The sequence below is a fragment of the Dermochelys coriacea genome, chromosome 1, assembly GCF_009764565.3.
Source record: "Dermochelys coriacea isolate rDerCor1 chromosome 1, rDerCor1.pri.v4, whole genome shotgun sequence".
NCBI lineage: Eukaryota > Metazoa > Chordata > Testudines > Dermochelyidae > Dermochelys > Dermochelys coriacea.
In genome coordinates this window covers 342,985,434-343,005,274 of record NC_050068.2, presented here as the reverse complement: position 1 = coordinate 343,005,274, position 19,841 = coordinate 342,985,434, and the positions used below count along the sequence as shown (strand labels likewise).

Genomic DNA, 19,841 nt, shown 5'->3' with positions numbered 1-19,841 from the left:
CCACTGTGACTGGGAGAAGAATCTGGTTCTAGGTTCACACTGTTAAACAGCCCAGTCAGAAAACGTGTGCACTAGTGACTTGGCCAAAGACATAGAGCAAGTCAGTGTCAGAGACTGAACGCTGGCATTTCCCTGGGCCCAGTTCTATCAGCAGTACATTAGGCCACTCCACTTCACTAACCTCTGGCTGGCTGAGCCACCACTGATGTTCATTAGTAAAAGAAAAGGGTGCGTGTTAAAAAGCAAAGCCGGGGGAGGGTGGGACGGACTATATGTGCAGTCATCATGCAGAATCTCACTCCAAGTCAGGAAGTTATGTTCTGCTGTACGTGAATTCCCTCCAGAATTTCACTTGTATTTTTCTTCATTGCTTACCCTGGACTGTTGTGTGGCACTGCTGTACAAAGCCACAGGCCACCCCAGAGGTGGTTGCATTTTATCTGTCTAGGTACTTATATGGCTCTCATCCCCACGGCATTTCGGTGCCTCTCAAATATTAATGCACTTAGGTAGGGACACGTTATTATCCCCATCTGTAAGAACTGAGCCATAGAGAGGTTAAGAGACTTGTCCAAGGTTCCATAAGAACCCTACGGCAGATGCAGGAACTGAAATCCACATCTCTTGAGTCACAGTCCAGTGCCTTAGCTACAAAGCCAACCTTGCTCCTGGAAGGGATGAAGGATTGTAAGTTGATAAGGCACTTTAAGATAGTGTGATTAGCCATATTTAGGGCCCTACAAAATTCACGGCCATCTGGTCTTGTGTGTGCTTTTACCCTATACTATACAGATTTCATGGGGGAGACCAGTGTTTCTCAAATTGGGGGTCCTGACCCAAAAGGGAGTTGCAGAGGGGTTGCAAGGTTATTTTAGAGGGGTCACGGTATTGCCACCTTACTTCTGCACTGCCTTCAGAGCTGGGCAGCCAGAGAGCAGCAGCTGTTGGCCGGGTGCCCAGCTCTGAAGGCAGCGCCCTGCCAGCATTAGCATAAAAGTAAGGGTGGCAATACCTTACCATGCCACCCTGACCTCTGTGCTGTTGCCTTCAGTGCTGCGCAGCTGGAGAGCAGCAGCCGCTGAATGAGGGCCCAGCTCTGCAGGCAGCAGCACAGAAGTAAGGGTAGCAATACCAAACTGTGCCATCCTTACTTCAGAGCTGGGCTCCCAGCCAGCAGCCGCCGCTCTCCAGCTGTCCAGCTCTGAAGGCACCACCACTGTCAGCAGCGCAGAAGTAAGGGTAGCAGTACTGCAACTCCCCCTACAATAACCTTGCAACCCCCCCACAATTCCTTTTTGGGTCAGGACCCCCTACAATTACAACACTGTGAAATTTCAGATTTAAATAGCTGAAATCATGAAATTTACCTTTTTAAAAATCCCATGGCCGTGAAATTGACCAAAATGGACCATGAATTTGGTAAGGCTCTAGCCATATTACATACAATGGTAAAGAGATTTAAGGAGCTGAGACAGAAGCGGATCAAATGTAAGGGATTAGCAAGGTGAGTCTATGCACAGCGTATAGCAGCCTTGCAAATAGCAGTCAGAAAGTTAAGGATCCCACCAGAGGGCTGATGAGAGTTATGGATGTGAAGGAACAGATGGAGTATAAAAACCCTGGCAGGCTGCAGCAAAATGGCGACGAGCAGATTATTAAAGCACACCATGCATCGCAAATGCCAGCCAAGCAATCAGCGCTCGGGGAGCAGGGAAATGCTTATATTCAAGTTCGGCTTCTAAGTTAAACCAAAGCACGTCCGCTTTAACCAGTGGCAGCAACACATGCCCAGCTATTATGGGAGTCTGAGAAGGAAAAACCTATTAAGGTCATCTAGTCCATCCCCTTCTTCCATCCAGGACTGTCCCCCTCCAGACCCTAAACTGGGTCTTGCTTACTTTTCAGCTTCTCAAGGAATGCTGGTCAAAAAACCAAATTGAAATTATCATGAAAAATATTGGGATAATTTTGCACCTTTTTTGGAAGAAAAACGCCATAAAATTGGGGAGGGGGGAAGGAGGGTTAAAAATAATATTCCTCCACTTTAAAAACATTTAAATTCTAGCTAAAGGTGTCACTGAAATCCCAGATTTTGAATTTTTTCACCCAGCTCTCATCATAAGGGGTGGTCCTTCCACTCCTGGCCTTAGGATAATTCTAAATGATCCTTTCTTAAAAGTTCATCCCATTACCCAAGGTATTGATTATTAACATTGCCGGGATATTGGTAGTGTCCGAAGACCACAGTCAGAATCAGGGACCCACTGTGCTAGATGCTGCACAAACACATAGAAAACCTGCCCCAGAGAACTAACCATCTAACATGCAGCAAGGGAGTACAACCAACAATTGTAAGGTATGGGGTAGAAGCCCAAGGGGAGCAGGAATAAGATCATCCAGTTACTGTGGTCCAGCTATGTGTATAATTTGATGAATCCAAATCATTTAAAAGTTTTAAATAAATACATTCCAGCAGCCTGCTCCAACCTAAATAATCTCTCTCTCCTCCATGTTTAAATGCTTCTAGTATTTTGCATCTGATGCTCATCCATCGTTTTATCCAAACTATACAGATTGGATGTGATTTTTAAAAGGGGCTTCATTTTTAGCACTCAAAAATTCATAGATTTTAAGGCCAGAAGGGACCATACCTTAATGATCAACTAGCCTGACTTCCTGCATAACACAGATGGTAGAATTTCACCCAGTAATTCCTGCATTAAACCCAGTAACTTCCAGTTGAGCTAATGCATCTCCTTTTAAAATATATCCCATCTTGATAAAAAGGGGGCAGATCCTACACTGGTATAAACTGTTATAGTTCAGTAACAATGTACACCAGCAGGGAGGGATCTGCCCCAAAGACTTCAAGTGACGGAGAACCCAACATATCCCTTGGCAAAACGTTTCAGTGGCTAATTCGCATCACTGTTAGTAACATGTGACTTGTTTCTTGTCTGAATTTGTCTAGCTTCAGCTTCTAGCTGTTGGATCTTGTTGTGTCTTTGTCTGCTAGATTAAAGAGCCAGCTACCAACCAGAATCTCCTCTTCAGATAGGTACTCAGACTATTTGCAGGCTGAGCTGTCAGCATGCACAAATGAGGAAAGAGCAATACTGGTGCTATTGTCCCAAGATAGACATGGAGACTCTGAGGCACAAAGGGGTCAGTTTATTTATTATTTGTATTAGCACAGTGTCTAGGAGCTCTAGTCATGGATCAAGCCTCCACTGTGCTAGGGGGTGTACACTCAGAGAATAAAAAGACAGAGCCTGCCCCAAAGAGCTTACAATCAAAGTATAAAACAGGAGACTACAGATGGATACAGACAGGCAGATGGGGAGTGCGAGAAAACAATGAGACAATACTGCTCAGCATGATAGTCACCAGTCTCTGCAGTCTAACTGTAGCTGACATACCAAAGACAACAATCCAAGTTAAAGGCAAAGTGGCCAAGTCCCAGTCTATGCTTGATCTCACTAAACACATTGCCTGTAAAAACTGTAGGGTGGCTTTTCAAAGATGCCCAAGAGATTTAGGAGCACGAGCCTTGCACTCAAGCCAGTTTTGTGTAATTCACTCAGGCAATTTTGAAAATGCCATCCTTCTTTGACATTTTCATCTGTTTCGGGGGTGTTGGTTTTCTAAAGGATCAGTATATTTTCCTACAGTAAAAAGAGGAACGAAGTGTAATGAAAATGTTATTAAAGCTTTTTTTTTGCAAAATATTTCTTTATACAGCCTGTTCTAGGCTTGGCTTGCCAAGTACTACGTTTAGTAGTAAAATACTCAGAATATTCCCTGGCAGTTATATCTGTTTCCTTCCAAAGGATCCCATATCATTTTACAAACCACACGCAACATCTGTGCCAAATGACAGTACAAGATGCATGTAAAACATCACCAGATAGAAAAGGGTAATATTTTGCACCGTATTTGTAGTAGATAGGCAGTGTTTCCTAGTGGATAAAACACTGCATGGGGCGCTGGGACCAAGCCGCCCGCCCGGTGCTCCAGGGCTGGGAGACCTCTGGTGCCCTGGGGCTGGGGGGCCAGCGGCCACCATGGGGGTGCTCTGGGCTCCAGCAGGTGAGGTGGGGGTGGAAGGGGAGGGGCAGAAGGGGAGGAGCCGGAGCTAGCCTCCCGCAACGGGTCGTTCACCCACCGCCCACATGTGTGCAATGAAACTGAAAAAGTAATTTAGATTCCAACCCTGCAAAGCACTTAAGCATATCCTTAACTTTATGCATTGACTTCAACTGGATTACCTGTGGGCTTAAAGTTAAAGACATGCTTAAGTGCTTTGCTGAATCAGAGTCGATGGAATATAATTACCCAAACCGCAATTTACCAAGTACACCAGAGCAGTCACTTCCACTTTTGCAAAAATGCCCCCGGATCTTTAACAATTGCAAGATCTCTGTTTTACAGCTCATTTAACAGCTGACAGCTGAAGCACCACGGAGCCCTGTTGCGCCGTGGGGAGGAATTAGTTCTCCTCTGACTTTCAGTGAAGAACGATACCTTCTGGATCACCACCACCACATTTCTGAGTATCTAAGGTTTTCCTTGGAGGTCTCTTATCTAAGGAGCAGCCAAGTCAGACACTGCTTAGCTCACAGGAGCAGATGCACACATCGTCACCTGGGGCAGCTGCGGGCTTTTTTTAGTTCATGCCCAAGTCCTCACCAGTGGCAGAACAGTCTCAAACCATGCAAACTCTGAGGTCTTATTGCTTAATTAAAAGATTCTTGTACCAGACATTTAGACAATGGGCCTGATCCTCCTCGTTCTTATGCTGGTGTAAATCAGGAGTAACGCCGATGAAGTTACTCCAGCGTAAAAGCAATGTAGGAGAGGAGGGTCAGGCTCGGTGTGTTTTGAATGAAGGAGTTTTGGACCTATTGGCTGAGTAAATGAAACACAAGCTTTTGTCAGCCAGAGTCATCTTGTCCTCATGCCCAGGTGTTATGAAATCCCAGCTCCAATGAAGTGAATGGAAAAACTCCCCATTGATTTCAGAGGGGCCAGGATTTCAGACCTTATTTTAAAATAATAGTAATAAAATAAAACCAAAGGAAAATAATAGAAAAAAAAGAACGAAGATAGGCTTCAAAATACTATTCCTGCTGAAATCAATGGGAGTTCTGCAACTGACTCTCACAGAAGCAGAAATGGACCCAAATCAGAACCTTAGGCCAGATCATCAGCTAGTCATCAGTGGAGTAACTTCACTGACATAAGTGACTTCAACAGAGCTACTCTGACCTGGCCTTACAGTCAAATGTTGCCTCTTCTCACCCCCAAGTTTGGAGACTGACATAAAATGAGACCCAGACATGAGTCTCTCTGGTTTTGTAAAGGAGATCCCTGACTGATGGTGGCATTTTCAAAGCAAAACAAAAACCACCCTGTGCTTCACTCATTTGCAATTGAAACAAGAAATGGACCCGGAGCAGAAATATTTATCCAACCCCCGCACCACTGATGCCCAGAATCAGGGGTTTAGAGAAGACAGGGCTGAGCTGAACCTTACCCAGGGTTTGGTTTGACGAAACAAAAAGCACCTGTGGTTTTTGCCCTTCTTTGTGTTCAGTCCCAAAGCAATGCTCATCTTAGTCGATTCACTGTGCTTTGCATTGCTCTGCATCCCAGCAATCTCCCACCACAAGGCACCTCAAAAGTGGGACTTACTGAATCTAAAAACACAGTCCTGATGCCATAATGAAAGTAAGCAGACATAAGTTTGTATGCTGAGAAGAGAGGATCCAACAGCCAGATGGAGTAAATTCAATAAAGTTTTTTTTGTGCCTTGCCAGGAATATTCTGTACTCTTTTATACATGGAATATGATCAGTAATAGAAATTAAGTATCAGCATCACATCTTTGTGGTCTAATCCTAGCACCGCCATGTTTTGACCTTCAAACAGTTAAATGAAATAAAAAGTGTATAGTCAGAACCGTTAGAAATATGGGCACAGTGACTGGACATCACCTTTGTGCAGACAGCCAACGTGAGGCCTATGCATCCCTGAAGTCCTGGTTATAGTCTCAAAATAGGGCATAAATGGGACTTCAGTGAGCATTGGTGTTGTATTAGCCATCGGCCAGATGTGGATTTCACCCGAAGAGTTTTGAATAAAATTGTTCTAATTATAGGGCTTCTTAGTTGGACCACAGAGTCCTGAACCCTTCCTGGGGAGTTGGCTGCAGCTGTCTTTGGAAAGTGAAAATAAAGGATGGGAGATTGGGCAGGCAGTGTGGTCTAGTGGGTAGAGCCTGGGACTCACAAGAGCTGGCTTCTATTCCTGGCTCTGTCACTGGCCTGCTGTGACATCTTTGGCAAGTCACATCCCCTCTCACTGCCTCAGTCTCTAATCTGTAAAATGGGGATAATTATACTGTGCTCCTTTGTAAAGTGCCTGGAGATCTACCGATGAAAAGTGCTATATAAGAACTAGGTGTTATTGTCAGCAGAAAAGCACAAAGTGGCTGTCTTTCCTAGCAAATAAATAAAATATAAACCAGAGACTCCTTAAAGGACACAGAATTATAGAAATGAAGACTGGAAGGGATCTTAAGAGGTCATCTAGTCCAGTCCTCTGCGCTGAGGCAGGACAAAGTAAACCTAGATCATCCCTGACAGGTGTTTGTCCAACTTGTTTTTAAAAACCTCCAGTGATGGGGATTCCACAACCTCTCTGGGAAGCTTATTCCAGTCCTTAACTACTCTTATATGTACTTTCTAACATCACCAACAACAGAGTAAAAGTCATTCCGGTGCAAGGGGCCAGCACCACCCATCTTTAATTGCTAAGCGCCCATGTAACCTCTATTTTGGGGACGCAGTAGGATGTGAGCGGTGCACTGGTCTTGTACTGACTCGCTGCACAGTGGTGAATTTCATCCCCACAGAGAGTAATGACGAAACCTATATTTAAAATGTTGGCGAATAGGAGAGAGGGAAGCAGGGGAATATGCAATGATGAAGGAAGAGATGCAGCAGATGCAAGGAGATGCAGTGCACAGCTGCTAACAGGCTCCCTTAGACAGTCTGACAAAATTCACTCAAACCAGTATGTTATCAGCCGAAGGAAGGCAAAATGAGGAAAGAGGGACTGGGTGGTCATGGCACAGATATGGCAGTACGACCATCTGGACTCTCTAGCCTATAACTTTCAGGCCTTCTTATTGCACCTATCACCAGCATACTTCTTCCACAGACTTAGAACAGCATTTTATCTCTATGTTCCAATTCTCCTAGCTGAGCAATGGAACTAACAGTGCTTCCCTCAGTGTTTGTGATTTACCTTTTGGTCTTCAGATGGAAGATACTCTTGAAATCCAGAGTATTACAATAATGGCACTAGTGGCACCAGTTTAGATCACCAAAAAAATTATTGCTGACTCAAGAGAGGGTGAGCACAAAATATTCTTTGCATGACATGTATGGCCAGCTATTAATCTCTTCTGCATGGTCTGATCTTGCTCTCATTAAAATCAGTGGGATTTCTCCTTTGACTTCTATGGGAGCCGGATTGAACCTGGAATGTGAAACTTAGAATCATAGAATATCAGGGTTGGAAGGGACCTCAGGAGGTTATCTAGTCCAATCCCCTGCTCACAGCAGGACCAACACCAACTAAATCATCGCAGCCAGGGCTTTGTCAAGCCGGGCATTAACCTCTAAGGATGGAGATTCCACCACCTCCCTAGGGAACCCATTCCAGTGCTTCACCACCCTCCTAGTGAAATAGAGTTTCCTAATATCCAACCTAGACCTCCCCCACTGCAACTTGAGACTATTGCTTCTTAGGATAAACACAATAAAAGAACTAAGTTTCTGAAAGGATTTTACCAACAGTAGGGTGAAACCTACCCCAGTGCAGAGGGCCAATACAAGGACTTTGAAACACTGGTTGTACTGTGTGCCATACTGGTCAACCCAACTAAAAAACGATATTGCACAACTGGAAGGAGTTCAGAGACAAGTGACAAGAATGATCCTAGGTTCCTATGAAGAGAGGCTGACAGACTGAGACAGTTCGCCTTAGAAAGACAATGGATAAGAGGGGACATGGTAAAAGTATACACAGTTATGAATGGTCTAGAGAAGGTAGATGGGGCGCTTCTGTTCTCCTTGTCTCATTACACAACAAGAATGGGATCTTCTATTAAAGTAAAAGGTGGGAAATTCAAAACTGATAAAAACTGGAACTCATTGCCACAGGAAATACCTGAGGACAGGAATTTAGAGACTGGATATTTATATGGCAAAATCAAGAATATCCAGAGTCATCGTAATCACTGACAACAAAATTTTTGTAAGGGATTTTAAATCTTGAGCTTTGGGGCTGAAGCCAATCTCTGACTGTTGTAGACCAAGATGAGACCTAAGTGGGGGTGGGGGGCAGACTGCAGGGTTCTTCCACCTTCCTTTGCTACTGGAGACAGGATACTGGATTAGATGGACCTTGGGTCTGATCCAGTTTGGCAATTCCTATGTTCTTAAATCCCACTAAACCCTACTTTGAAGACAGAAGTGGAACATAAGTGTTGTCTTTTGCACAGGCCTTACATAGCAATGTGCTTTAAAAAATGATGTGGGAGAAAACAATGCCAAGCACGCCCTACTCTTATAATAATTTTTGACTGAAAGGAGTCAATTTTCCAAATGGAAAATCTGCAGAACAACAAAACCCTTTTATTTCAGCTTATGCAACAATCTCACGTGTGACTTTTTGCAGCATGACCTACTAGAGCATCGCTCTCCTAGCAGAGTTAAACACAAGATGCTATTCACTCCTTGACGTATTTATTCATTGGTGGCTCTGTAATCAAAGAATAAATGGATCTCTTTTACCTTGAATACTTCCATTGGAAGAGGAAATTTTGCTGCATCATTAAGGGATTTTTCCAGAGCGCATTTCCACTCAGATATATTCTTCAGAGAATAGATTTCTAAAACAACAAAAAAAATCACATAATTGTTTAAGGATCAAACACTCCTGTAGCATGTTAATCTCATACACCATGTAATGGTACAATCCCAGTAAAACCAATAATGCAGTGTGTACCCCATACTATGTAGTTCTGGTAAAACCAGCAAAGAAGAATGACTCCACTGACAGAGCCGGGGAGTAATGTACTTTATTTCCTGAAGAAAAACAAACCAAAGCAAGAAAATGAACATTTTTCAGGTTTTTTGTCAAAAAGCCAAAACTTGAATTTTGTTTTTGAAAACCAAAACTGAACTTGTTTTATGTTTGGCTGCCAAAAACTGGTATTTTTGCTGTTTGGGGGTTTACACCCAAAAGCTGAAATATTTGGACAAAAAATGGGAAATGTTCTCATAAACACTGTTCTCATTGTTAGTTGAAAAGGCACTTTTTGTTTAAAAACAAAACAAAACAAAACAATAAAAATTCGCAACCAGCTCTATACATAGACATACTTGTCAATATAACAATCAGAGTACAATAGCAACCCAACAAATAGTATTCACAACTGAAGTACAGTCATACTACAGCAGCTTCTTTAAATAGATTTAATATCATTAGTTATATTACCAAATCCTTTAGTGATTCATTCCAGTAAAATGCCTATGAATCATCTACTGTAGGGACAATACAATGATGGAGAATTTTATATTGGCTGTACTTCTGTTCTAGGAAACATATTGTTATCCAGCACACAAGTTATTGCAGAACATTCATCTCAAGCTCTTAAAGTTATGAGATAGACAGATAGAGTGCAACAATTATTAAAATGGAAATGAACAGAATAGGCCTGAATCCAGAGAGGGATTTTAAAAAACAGAGTGCAACTCCAATGGTGTCAGTGTAGTTTTTACACCAGCGCTGCATTTGGCTCAATTTTCATTTGAAATTCTATGCTTATAACAGCCGCAAAGATTTACGGCAGCATCTTACAATTCTGAAGAAGAGAAGAAAAAAAAAAAGAAGGAATTGGCAAGCACAGTTTTCACCTAGCATTGAAGCTACAAGGGAATGTTATGCTCTGATCTCAGCAGATTTAAGACCTTATCAAAACAGGATTTGCAGAAATCACTCACTGGAAGTGGATGTATTTATATATCCACTATATCAAACTATCCAACTTCAGTCAGACATCAAGGGTATGCATATGAATTTAAGCACACTTAGGGGGACATAACCCTTTAGGGCTATATTTTTAATTCCTTGCCTGTCTGGATTTCAGTGTGAAACCACATTTTGATCCTCTGTTTAGAGTACAGATCGCGGCCGGAGTCCTCTGTACCAAGAGAACTTTTTTAAGTGATTGTTACTCGGTATGCCTGTTATGGCAAGCGTCCCTTTCCTTTTGGAAGCACAGCTCACCCTCGGGTGCGCTAATAAAATGTCGAGTCCTACCACCTAGCATGAACGGCCCCGTTGCCAAGGGGAATGCTCACATAGGTAAAATGTATTCACACACACAGGATTCAGTCAAGCAAGGGGCAATGTGCTGTCTCAGACAGTCACAATCTGCCTCCAGGTCTCACCCTGCTCCAAGCCTATCCCTGGTGCAGCGTACTTCCCTGGCATAGCTGGTGCACTGAGGGGGGTGAAGCCATGGCTCTGCCCACTCCCTGCCCCATTCCACCCACTCATGAGTAGGTAGGGCTGGGGAATACACAGCAGCCCCACACACGCTGCTTCCTGGTCCGCTGGTAGCATCCTGCCTGGGCTGTGATTCTGGCCTGCCCTTAGGTCATGCTCTGCAAAAAGTAGAGAGTCTCCTTTAGTCTCTCCCCTGCACTCAACTCCCAGCACATGAGATGCAGCTGGCACCTTTCAGGGACAGCCCCTTGAAGATTCGGGGCTAGATCATGGTCAGCCCCATGCAGATATGCTGTGTGCAGGAGAGAGACTTAGGAGACTTCTTACTTCTTGTGGTGCAGCATCACTGAACCTCGGGACCTTCAGCCCTTCCCCACCCACCCACTGAGGCAGAGCCAGTGGGAACGAATGCTTCTCTGAAACGGAGTTGCTGGGAGAGTGCAAGGACGCCAAGGGACCTGGGTTCTGGTCTGGGGGTTGTTTGTAAAAAGGAAGGCTCTCTGGGCATCTCCCTGCTTGGTCACTGTCCGGCCATCCCCCTCCATTATTCTTTCCCAAACATCTGTTTTTATTTTCTGATTGTTAAACTTCAGGCTAAGATGATTCTCCCTGTCCCTCCTCCAATTGATCTGTGAAAGACAGCGGTCAGCCAGAGCATAGCTCACTACCCAATTCAGCAGCCTCTGGCCCACGTGAGCATAAGCTTTCGTGAGCTACAGCTCACTTGATGAAGTGAGCTGTAGCTCACGAAAGCTTATGCTCTAATAAATTTGTTAGTCTCTAAGGTGCCACAAGTACTGCTTTTCTTTTTGCGAATACAGACTAACACGGCTGCTACTCTGAAACCTGGCCCAGGTGAGTGGGAGATTTCCCACTTGGCATGGGGATCAGCCTTCCCTATGGCCAGCAGCCACTGAGCGCTGAATTTCTGGATCCCTAAATCAGTGCTCTTCATCTTGAGGGATATACAGTTTGCAATCAGAGACTGGCACACAGTACACAACACTGTTACCATCTCAATTTTATTTTGAATCTTATGATATTTCTTTCCTTACAGACCCCCTTCCTGGAGACATTTGTTTATGTGGGAATTTAAGGGGGGGGGAAGGAATTTCTGGCCCCCATAGCTGCTGAGAAAAGCTTGAAAATGGGACCCCTAAAGGTTCAAAAATCAGAAAACAAATAAAAAAGAACCCAACAGTTACAATTGCTTTTTTAAATCTCAAGGTTTTTAAGCCAATCTTTTGATTCTTGGGAGGCGGATTCTGATTTTTAAACACTTGGGGTTGACAACACTGCAGACACAGATTTATTGGGCCAGAACCTCGCTGGTGTCGGAGCTACGCCATTACATCAGCTGAGGATCTGACCCCTCGTGTTTCCTTAGCTTCTTATTGTGTTTTATATTTATTAATGGCCTGCAATGTTTTATGTTTCCTACAGTGTCTGCACTGGAGCTAGGGGCAAGAGTAGGCGAGTGGCATTTATTATTCTTGCACTTGAGTAGGTGAAAATCAGTTGCAATTTTTGGTGCATTATCAATGAGCCTCAAAAGGTAAAGGCGCATCTACCAGTTGCAATAACCAGCAAGCGATATTATGAATGCATTTCATTAGATAGAGGCAGTTAAGTTATGTTGGCAAGTTTATGGACACTAAATCACAGCGTTAAAAGAGCATAAAGCATTTTCTTTAAGCAATAGTGTTGCAGACAATTGAACAAAGTGTGCCGTGTCAATTTGTGTTTAGGACAACAAGAAATAAGCAATTAAAATGTCTGCCAATTCATTTTAAACTAGAAGTTCACATGAAATGAGGCAAATCTCTCAAATCAAAATTTGGGGCCAGATTTCGAGCTAGCATCATTTCAATGGCACTGCACCAATTTACTTCAGCTAAGCATCTGATCCCAGGAATCCAAACTCATCTGGGGTCAGAGCCTCGTCCCATTCCAGCTCCTTTGTGCCAGATAAAGGGGCTTAAGGGGATCCTCAAACTCCTGATTCCAGCTGGGGAAGGATACCATCCTAATGCAGGCACTGTGGCAGACAGCCATAAGGGCTGCTTTCTGAGGACACTCTTGCAAGCTTTGGCACAGAGGTCATGCCAGGGAAGGGGGTACGAGGAGTGTTTGGGGATAGTCCTACCTGGATTCTGAGAAACGCTGTGCTGGCAGCCATCACTTAAACAGGTCCCCAAGGCTATCCAAAGTTATGCTGGGGCCTTCTCTAGATCCAAGGCAGCCCAGGCTTGGGAGGGCACAATGGTGGCATAAAGTCACCTTTGCCCACCTCCCCCTGGGATGTGAGTTGTGCATTGCACCTCTAAGAAGCACAGTACAGACTCTCACTCCTGAAGCGCAATGTAATAAACAGTCGGCCTGCCTCTGAAATAGCCACCCAAGCTGAAACCCAAACCTGTAGTCTCCAGACTGATATTCAACTTAGAAAAAACATGGCATATTCACATAGGGAAATGAAGTTTATAGCCTGGAGGGACTGATCGCAATGGTGAGATGTTGATTTACAACAGCTGAGGACCTGGGCTTGAGGACCTGATCCTGTGAGGTGACAGGCACCCTCACTTCTCACGGGGAGATAAGGGTGGCAGGCACCTCACAGGATCAGGCCCAGAAAGGATACGCATAGGTTGGCTAAGATAGTTGGGGGTGCCTACATCCAACACACCCAGAGGGTGTAAAGAGCAAGGACAGATGGAAGCCCTTGGGAAGGAACCAGGGAATAAAACTAGGAGACCCATAATGACAATAAAGGAACCATTGGGAGGAACACGAGGGAAAACGCCCTGGCAGTGATTTGGCTCTGGCACAATCTCCCAAGAAGATCCTTGCTTCAGCCCATCTGCACCTTTACTACATTCTTCACATTAGTTAACTGCCTTCCGGGGCTTGCCATGGGCTTTGCTGAACTGCCTAAGGGATGCCAGAGAGGAGATGGTCTCTTCAGGACCACAGGCCGATGAGGAGAGGGATCTCTTAGAAGATCCTGAGGAAAGGAGCTCTGCACGTACGCCGTAGGAACCGTAACTCCTAGGAAACTGGCACCTTGGAAAAATTCTCATGCCCTGCACACAATGGGTGACATTCATCACTGCATAGAGAGCTCTAATTGGGACTTAATTGTCCCATACCTGATGGCTGCCATCTTGACCTTTGCAAAGAGACCTGAATTGGGAGCCGCCAAAGCTAAAAGCATCAGTTACTACAGTTTCAGCAAAAGCAGGAGCTGTAGAAGATTCCTATATTCTGTGGCTCATAAGAGATAGAAATCAGTAACACAAACTCACTAGTGGGTGACACACAGACTTTGTGCTGGCCCTCTCTGCACTTGGTGGAATTTCAGCCTGAATGTTTCAAGTTTTCTCTGTGGCTCAAAGTCTCCACTCGCTGAGTGGTAGATGGCTGCCTGCATGGCCATTGCTTGGCAGGGATTCTTAGGAAATACTCGCCCACATAGAACTGACTTTCTTCTCAGCTGAACGCCGATGCTCAGCGAGTACGAAATCAAATGTTGTGTGCACTATCTGCAGGCATTTATCTCCAATCTAGGAAATAATTTAACACGCGTGAAAGGAAATTATGCTGCCACATAAAGAATTACTTACTGGAAATTATATTCAATTTGTTGCAGCCTCCATTTTTCTCTCCCAGATTAACGGTGTCTATTTAGTAACAATACAGTATCTCTAATGAGTCTTGTAATCCTTTGTTTCTCAGCTGGCCATCGAGTGGCCAACAAACTGTACTGGGTATGAAGTGGGACTACCAGCACCTTTGTCTCTGCTCTGCTCCAGAAGCAGAGCAAACAACATAAGATCAGGGACCTCTAAGGGGCAGGTCCACAATTATAAGACTAGAAGCCTAGTCGATTTCACATTGCCATTTGGCTTGTCCATAGAGTGGAGAGCATGACAGCTGGCAAAACAACTGGGGAATAATAGGGATTAGGAGGGAACTAATCAGGAAAGAGCCAGACAGAGAGATAGGGACAGAAGCAAGGGCTTTGATTCTCCTCTCACACCAGTGTTACCCTGGCGTAACTCCACTGGAACAGAAGCTTAGCTGGTGTGAAGCAACGTACCTCCCTGAAGCCACTGGATGCTATAATGAAGAGCTGGCTTGCTGGCTTCAATGGTTATTTCAGATTTACACTAGCGTGTCAGTCACCTACGTAATAGTGGGGGGATAATGGGAAGAAAGCAAAGAGCAAGGCAAGAAGGAAAGAGAGCAGGAAAATGAGAGAGAGAGAGAGAGAGAGAGAGAGAGAGAATAAGAACAGTGAAAGAAAGCCAAATAACTAAGTTAGAGAAAAGAAAAACCAAAGAGAGACTAAAAGGAGCCCAGAATAAAGGAAAGACAAGGAAAGAGACAAACATAAATATGAGAATGGAAGAAAAAAGCAGAAAGGACAGAGGTAACCACAGCAGTCCCTACGTTGTGTTTACGGAGAATTAAGATGGCCAGCAAGTCGTCAGAGACGAGCAATGAAAAGGTGGGTTTTGTGACCCACAGACTACTACACAACACAAGGCTAGTCTACACGACACCAGCTCTGCTGACACAGCTATACAGGCAGAGCCCCCTCATAGAGGTGCAGCATATGCTGACAGAAGGAGTTTTTCTGTTGGCATAGCAATATTCCCCTCCCCACCCCCCATGGTAGCACTCTTCTGTCAGTATAGCTACATTTACATGGTGGGGACACGGGTAGTTTCTGGCATAGCTATGTCAGCTGGGGTGGGGGGGGTTCATCTCTCTGATCAACATAGCTATGCTGACAAAAATTTGTAACACTGACCTGCATTAATGTGTTCACCCTGGTAACTGCTCTAATGATTTGCAACACAGAAGGAAAGCAGCATTAAAAATACCTTCGCAGGGATAATCCCCACTCTCCCACACTCAACATTTATTGAAATCAACAGAAAGACTCCTTCTGTTACACATGGGACAACTGAAACCCAGAGAGGTTAAGTGACCTGCCCCAGGGACAAAGAAAGAATTAGGGATAAAAGACACATCTCCTGTGCCTTAACTCAGAAATCATCCTTACTCCTCAAGGGGAATTTTGCCTGGTCTGGGGTTTCACTACAAGCCATAACTTGAGTTGAGGTAAAAGTTTTGATGATGCTGAGTCAAGCTGCAAGTAAACCTGCAGGCTGCTTCGTGACTTGGGGTAGAAACCATAATGCTGCAAACGTGCTGACTTTGCGACGCCAGGCAAAATGTGCCATTGGTTGAGTTTCGCTTTGAGTTGTTATCTTCGACTGAATCCGTAAGTTGGGGCAGCTCTCAGTGGTGCAAATGAAAGCAACCCACAGAGGAAAAGCATCCAAAAAAAATTTCCTTCAAAATGAAACTGACAAAATTTGCCCAGTCCAGCCCAACTTTACGGAGAAATTTCATCCCTCAGGCACGTCCCCTGAAGTCAAATTTGGTCCTACTCTAACATATCAACAAGGGACACAATTGGAATAAAAATCGCACATGCTTTCGGGGAACTGGAAAGTATAATCGTGGACTTTCAACTCTAAAAAGTCAGGCTTCTACCATCTGCACTAAAAGAGAGCTCCCTTAGCCAGCAGCAGTAGTAGGTCCCTTAGCCTTTCTGTGAGTCTAGCCATTAGAGGGACCACTCAGTTACTTATCTATACAAAGCCACTACACTATGGGTCTGGTTTTCCGCCTTTTCACTCCAATTTTACATTGCAGCAGTGCCATTAACTTCACAGGAATTATTTCTGGTTTATACCAGAATGAGACATTATGTCCCAAAACACATTTCTCAGGAGACTTTCATTATATTATTGTTATTATTACAATAACACCTAGAAGCTCCAGTCAGAGCTCAGAGATCAGGATCCTACTGTAGTAGGGACTGTACAAACATAGTAACAGACAGTCACTGCCCTGAAGAACAACAAGGTGTTCAGTGGCACCTTAAAGACTAACAGATTTATTTGGACATAAGCTTTCGTGGGTAAAAAACCCCACTTCTTCAGATGCCTTGAAGAACTTACAACCTATCATAGCCAACTTAGACAAAGGGCTAGTCTACACAAGTTCTTGCACTGCAAACAAGAGCTGACTCTACAGTGCCCCAGCTTGCCATAAAGCCCACAGGAAGCCACTTTATCCCCATTTCATAGATGAGGGGCAGTGCAGTTAAGGGTTTTGCTCTTAGATTATATAGAAAATCTATGGTAGAGTGGGGAATTGAACCTAGGTCACCTAAGTCAGAGTCTGAGCCACAAAACCATCCACATGCCCTTAGCCCTTAACCAAATCCACCAGCCTAATAGGTTTAAACTGAGTAACTAGTGGTAAAAAAAAACATGACCGATAAACTAGAAGAAATGGACAGCAGACCCACAGCATTCTCAGTAAATAAACAAACAGGTTTCAAATGCAAACGATGAGAGCATTTTTTTAACGAGCCATTTTACCTGCAGGTGCGTCCATTCTGTATTTATTCTCTTGACACCAACCGACTGGTCGAAGTCTGCAATCCAAGTAAAACAACCACTGGTCATAGGATTCAGTCTCCTCCAATCCCACATAGCGAAGGCGTAATCTTCCTCCAACATTTTCAACCACACTAACTATCCAGTACTGAAAAGGGTTCTGGGAATCCTGCAGCTCTATTAAGGAATCAACTGTAATGAGGTCTACAGGGTTTTTTCCTCGCAGAGGCTGTTTGAATAGAAGCAAAACTCCTTATTTTAAATTTTATTTGAAGACGTCTCAAGGAAACAGACGACAGCAGAAGATTATTTTTGTTTTTCACACCATCATCCAAGCTATCAGCAAACAGTCTGTTCTCCTTCTCTTTTACCCAACGGCTTCCAAGTGCAAATTCAGAAGAAAACAGAAAACAACAGTTGTGCTAATTTCTCAACCAACAAAAAAATAAAATTGCAGTTAGACCTTTTAGGATTCTTAGGAATCCACCTAGTCGGATTCTTCCTAAGGACTCAGGGCCCAGTCCTGCTAGGGGATTTCACCCCCTCTGACTCTAAGTGGTGTTTGGGGTCTATATCCCAACACAGGACTGGGCCCTGAAATTAACCTAGAAGGCATGCTACTCAGAGCATGATCCTGAAAGCCCCCGTGCACAGAGCTCTCATTCACCATGGACTTGATCCTGCTCCCACTGCTGCCAGTGGCAAACCTCCCACTGATCTCAATGGGGGCAAGATTGGGGGAATTTGAAGGCCACTAAGTCCATGGAAGACTCCCATTGACTTCAAAATGTATGAGATCAGGAGCTAAAAGACAGCGGATTTCTGGATCAGGCCCTCATAGCTGATTCTGTAAAGTGAAACAAGAGGTCCCAATGACAATGTGTATTTCCTTACACACAGAGTACTTTCTAAGGCCCTGATCCCGCAAACACTTATGCACAGGTTTATTCAACTTATTCAACTTTACCGCTGCAGTACCGCCAACCTCAAGAACTCAAAACCATGAGTCAGGCTCTAAAAAAAACAAACAAAAAAAACCCAAAACATGCAATTGGGATAAAAACCCGCCCCAAATAATAAATGTTGGATTCTTTTTATTTCCCTTCAGGTTTCTAAGCCTTTAGAGTGCACTTGCCTCACATTTTCAAGTTTTTCTCTGAAATTCATGAGGGCTAGAAACATACTTTTTTTTTTTAAATGAATGCCAAGATTCTCATGCACAAATCTCTTGATTCCAGGAGTTGAGGCTTTAAGAAACACACTAAAAAAATCGTTAGATTCATGATAAAATTCCGAGAGTTGGCAACCCTGTTTCTGCAAGCAGTCCCACAGCAATTAAATTAAGCACATGCGTAAGTGTTTGAAGGATCAGGGCATAAACTGTTAGCTGTTTGTGTACCACGCCTGTTGAAGGAAACAGACAGTAAAAACCAATAGCTTTTATAGGGATTTCTAAAAGATTTTGCAATGGTTCATACTAGGGCTGGTTGGAAGAAAAAAAAAGGGGAGGAAGCCAGTATTTGAAAAAAATTGTCCCTTTTTTCTTTTTTCCCCATTCCAAAAATTTTAAAAAATTTGAAATTCAAACTTCAGCCAGTGTTAGAGTTGATCAACAAAATGGAGAGGAGGGTTGGAATCACAATATTTCTTTTGGAATTTGTTCCCGTTTATTTTTAATATTGTAAAAAATAAGTTTGAAATTGTGTAACATGAACATTTTCAACCAGCTCTGTGAATAGTTGACACATCTCAGTGCAATACATTTGCTTACAGTATTAGCAACTTTCTTACTGTATTTATTAAATGCATACATACAATCTCAAAGGATCATGTCATGGCAAAATGCTGTTTCTAAATATAACAACATCATGGAATTCTGATTTAATGTGATTTTTCTTCTATACAATTGCTTCAGTGCAATAAAACATTCTTTAACATCAAAGGATATAGTAACACTGTAATGATTTAATTTATTATAATAGATGCCTGGCCATTATAAAGCTAATATTGGTTCTCTGATCTGCACGCTAGAAGCTAAGCCAAACAATCAGTTGTCACTTATCCATGAGAGCAGAATGCTAACATTAATATTTGGAATGTATTGAGTATTAATTTTGAAAGTACAGCAAGAACCCTTTATGAACAGCTCCATACAGAAAATTACCTTGTTAAATCAATATGCAATGATAACAATGATCTGCAGTGCTGATTAACAGTAATTCTATTTACCAGTGGGTTACAAACTCAGCATGACATCCTGTATTACCCACATACCTCGCACATAACAGAGCAGAACACTATTAAATACAAGATTGCAAACTGTTTCTATCCAAGCTGCTGTTTCCTCCCTCCACGCTTCTGCCCTTGTTGCCTGCCTGTTTCTTCTACCAACATCAAAGGAGGTAGGATAGAGCCTACAATAGGGGCTTATTCTGATCCCATTCACATTGGTTTGGAATTGCACCAGGGTGAGATAGGTGTTAAGCCCTTAGGCTCTCTGTATATTCTAGCTGGGAGCATGAAAGTGACTGTGGATCCATCCGCCGTGATGCTTTGTCTACACTACACCTTATGTCGGCATAACTTAGGTTGTGTAGGGGTGTGACTAAATCACCCCCTGAGTGGCATAAATTACACCAACATAAGTGCCAGTGTGGACAGCACTGAGCTTCTGCCGCCTGCCGGGAGAGCTCTCTCCAGCTAAGAGCAGCTACATTAGAGAGCTTACAGTTGTACCACTAAAAGAAAAGGAGTACTTGTGGCACCTTAGAGACT

The 19,841-nt window shown here is 43.6% G+C and overlaps 1 protein-coding gene across 5 annotated transcripts in view; it reads right to left on the bottom strand.

Moving 5' to 3' along the window:
• SFMBT2 (Scm like with four mbt domains 2) overlaps positions 1-19,841 on the bottom strand; it is a 205,877-nt gene that overhangs the window by 81,953 nt on the left and 104,083 nt on the right. For all 5 annotated transcript variants that reach the window (XM_038372526.2, XM_043499007.1, XM_038372534.2 and 2 more), the window contains exons 6-7: positions 17,049-17,295; positions 8,865-8,962 (exon numbers count right to left, since the gene is read on the bottom strand). In XM_038372526.2, coding sequence (XP_038228454.1) covers positions 8,865-8,962; positions 17,049-17,295 — 345 coding nt within the window. The remainder of the gene's footprint in view (positions 1-8,864; positions 8,963-17,048; positions 17,296-19,841) is intronic.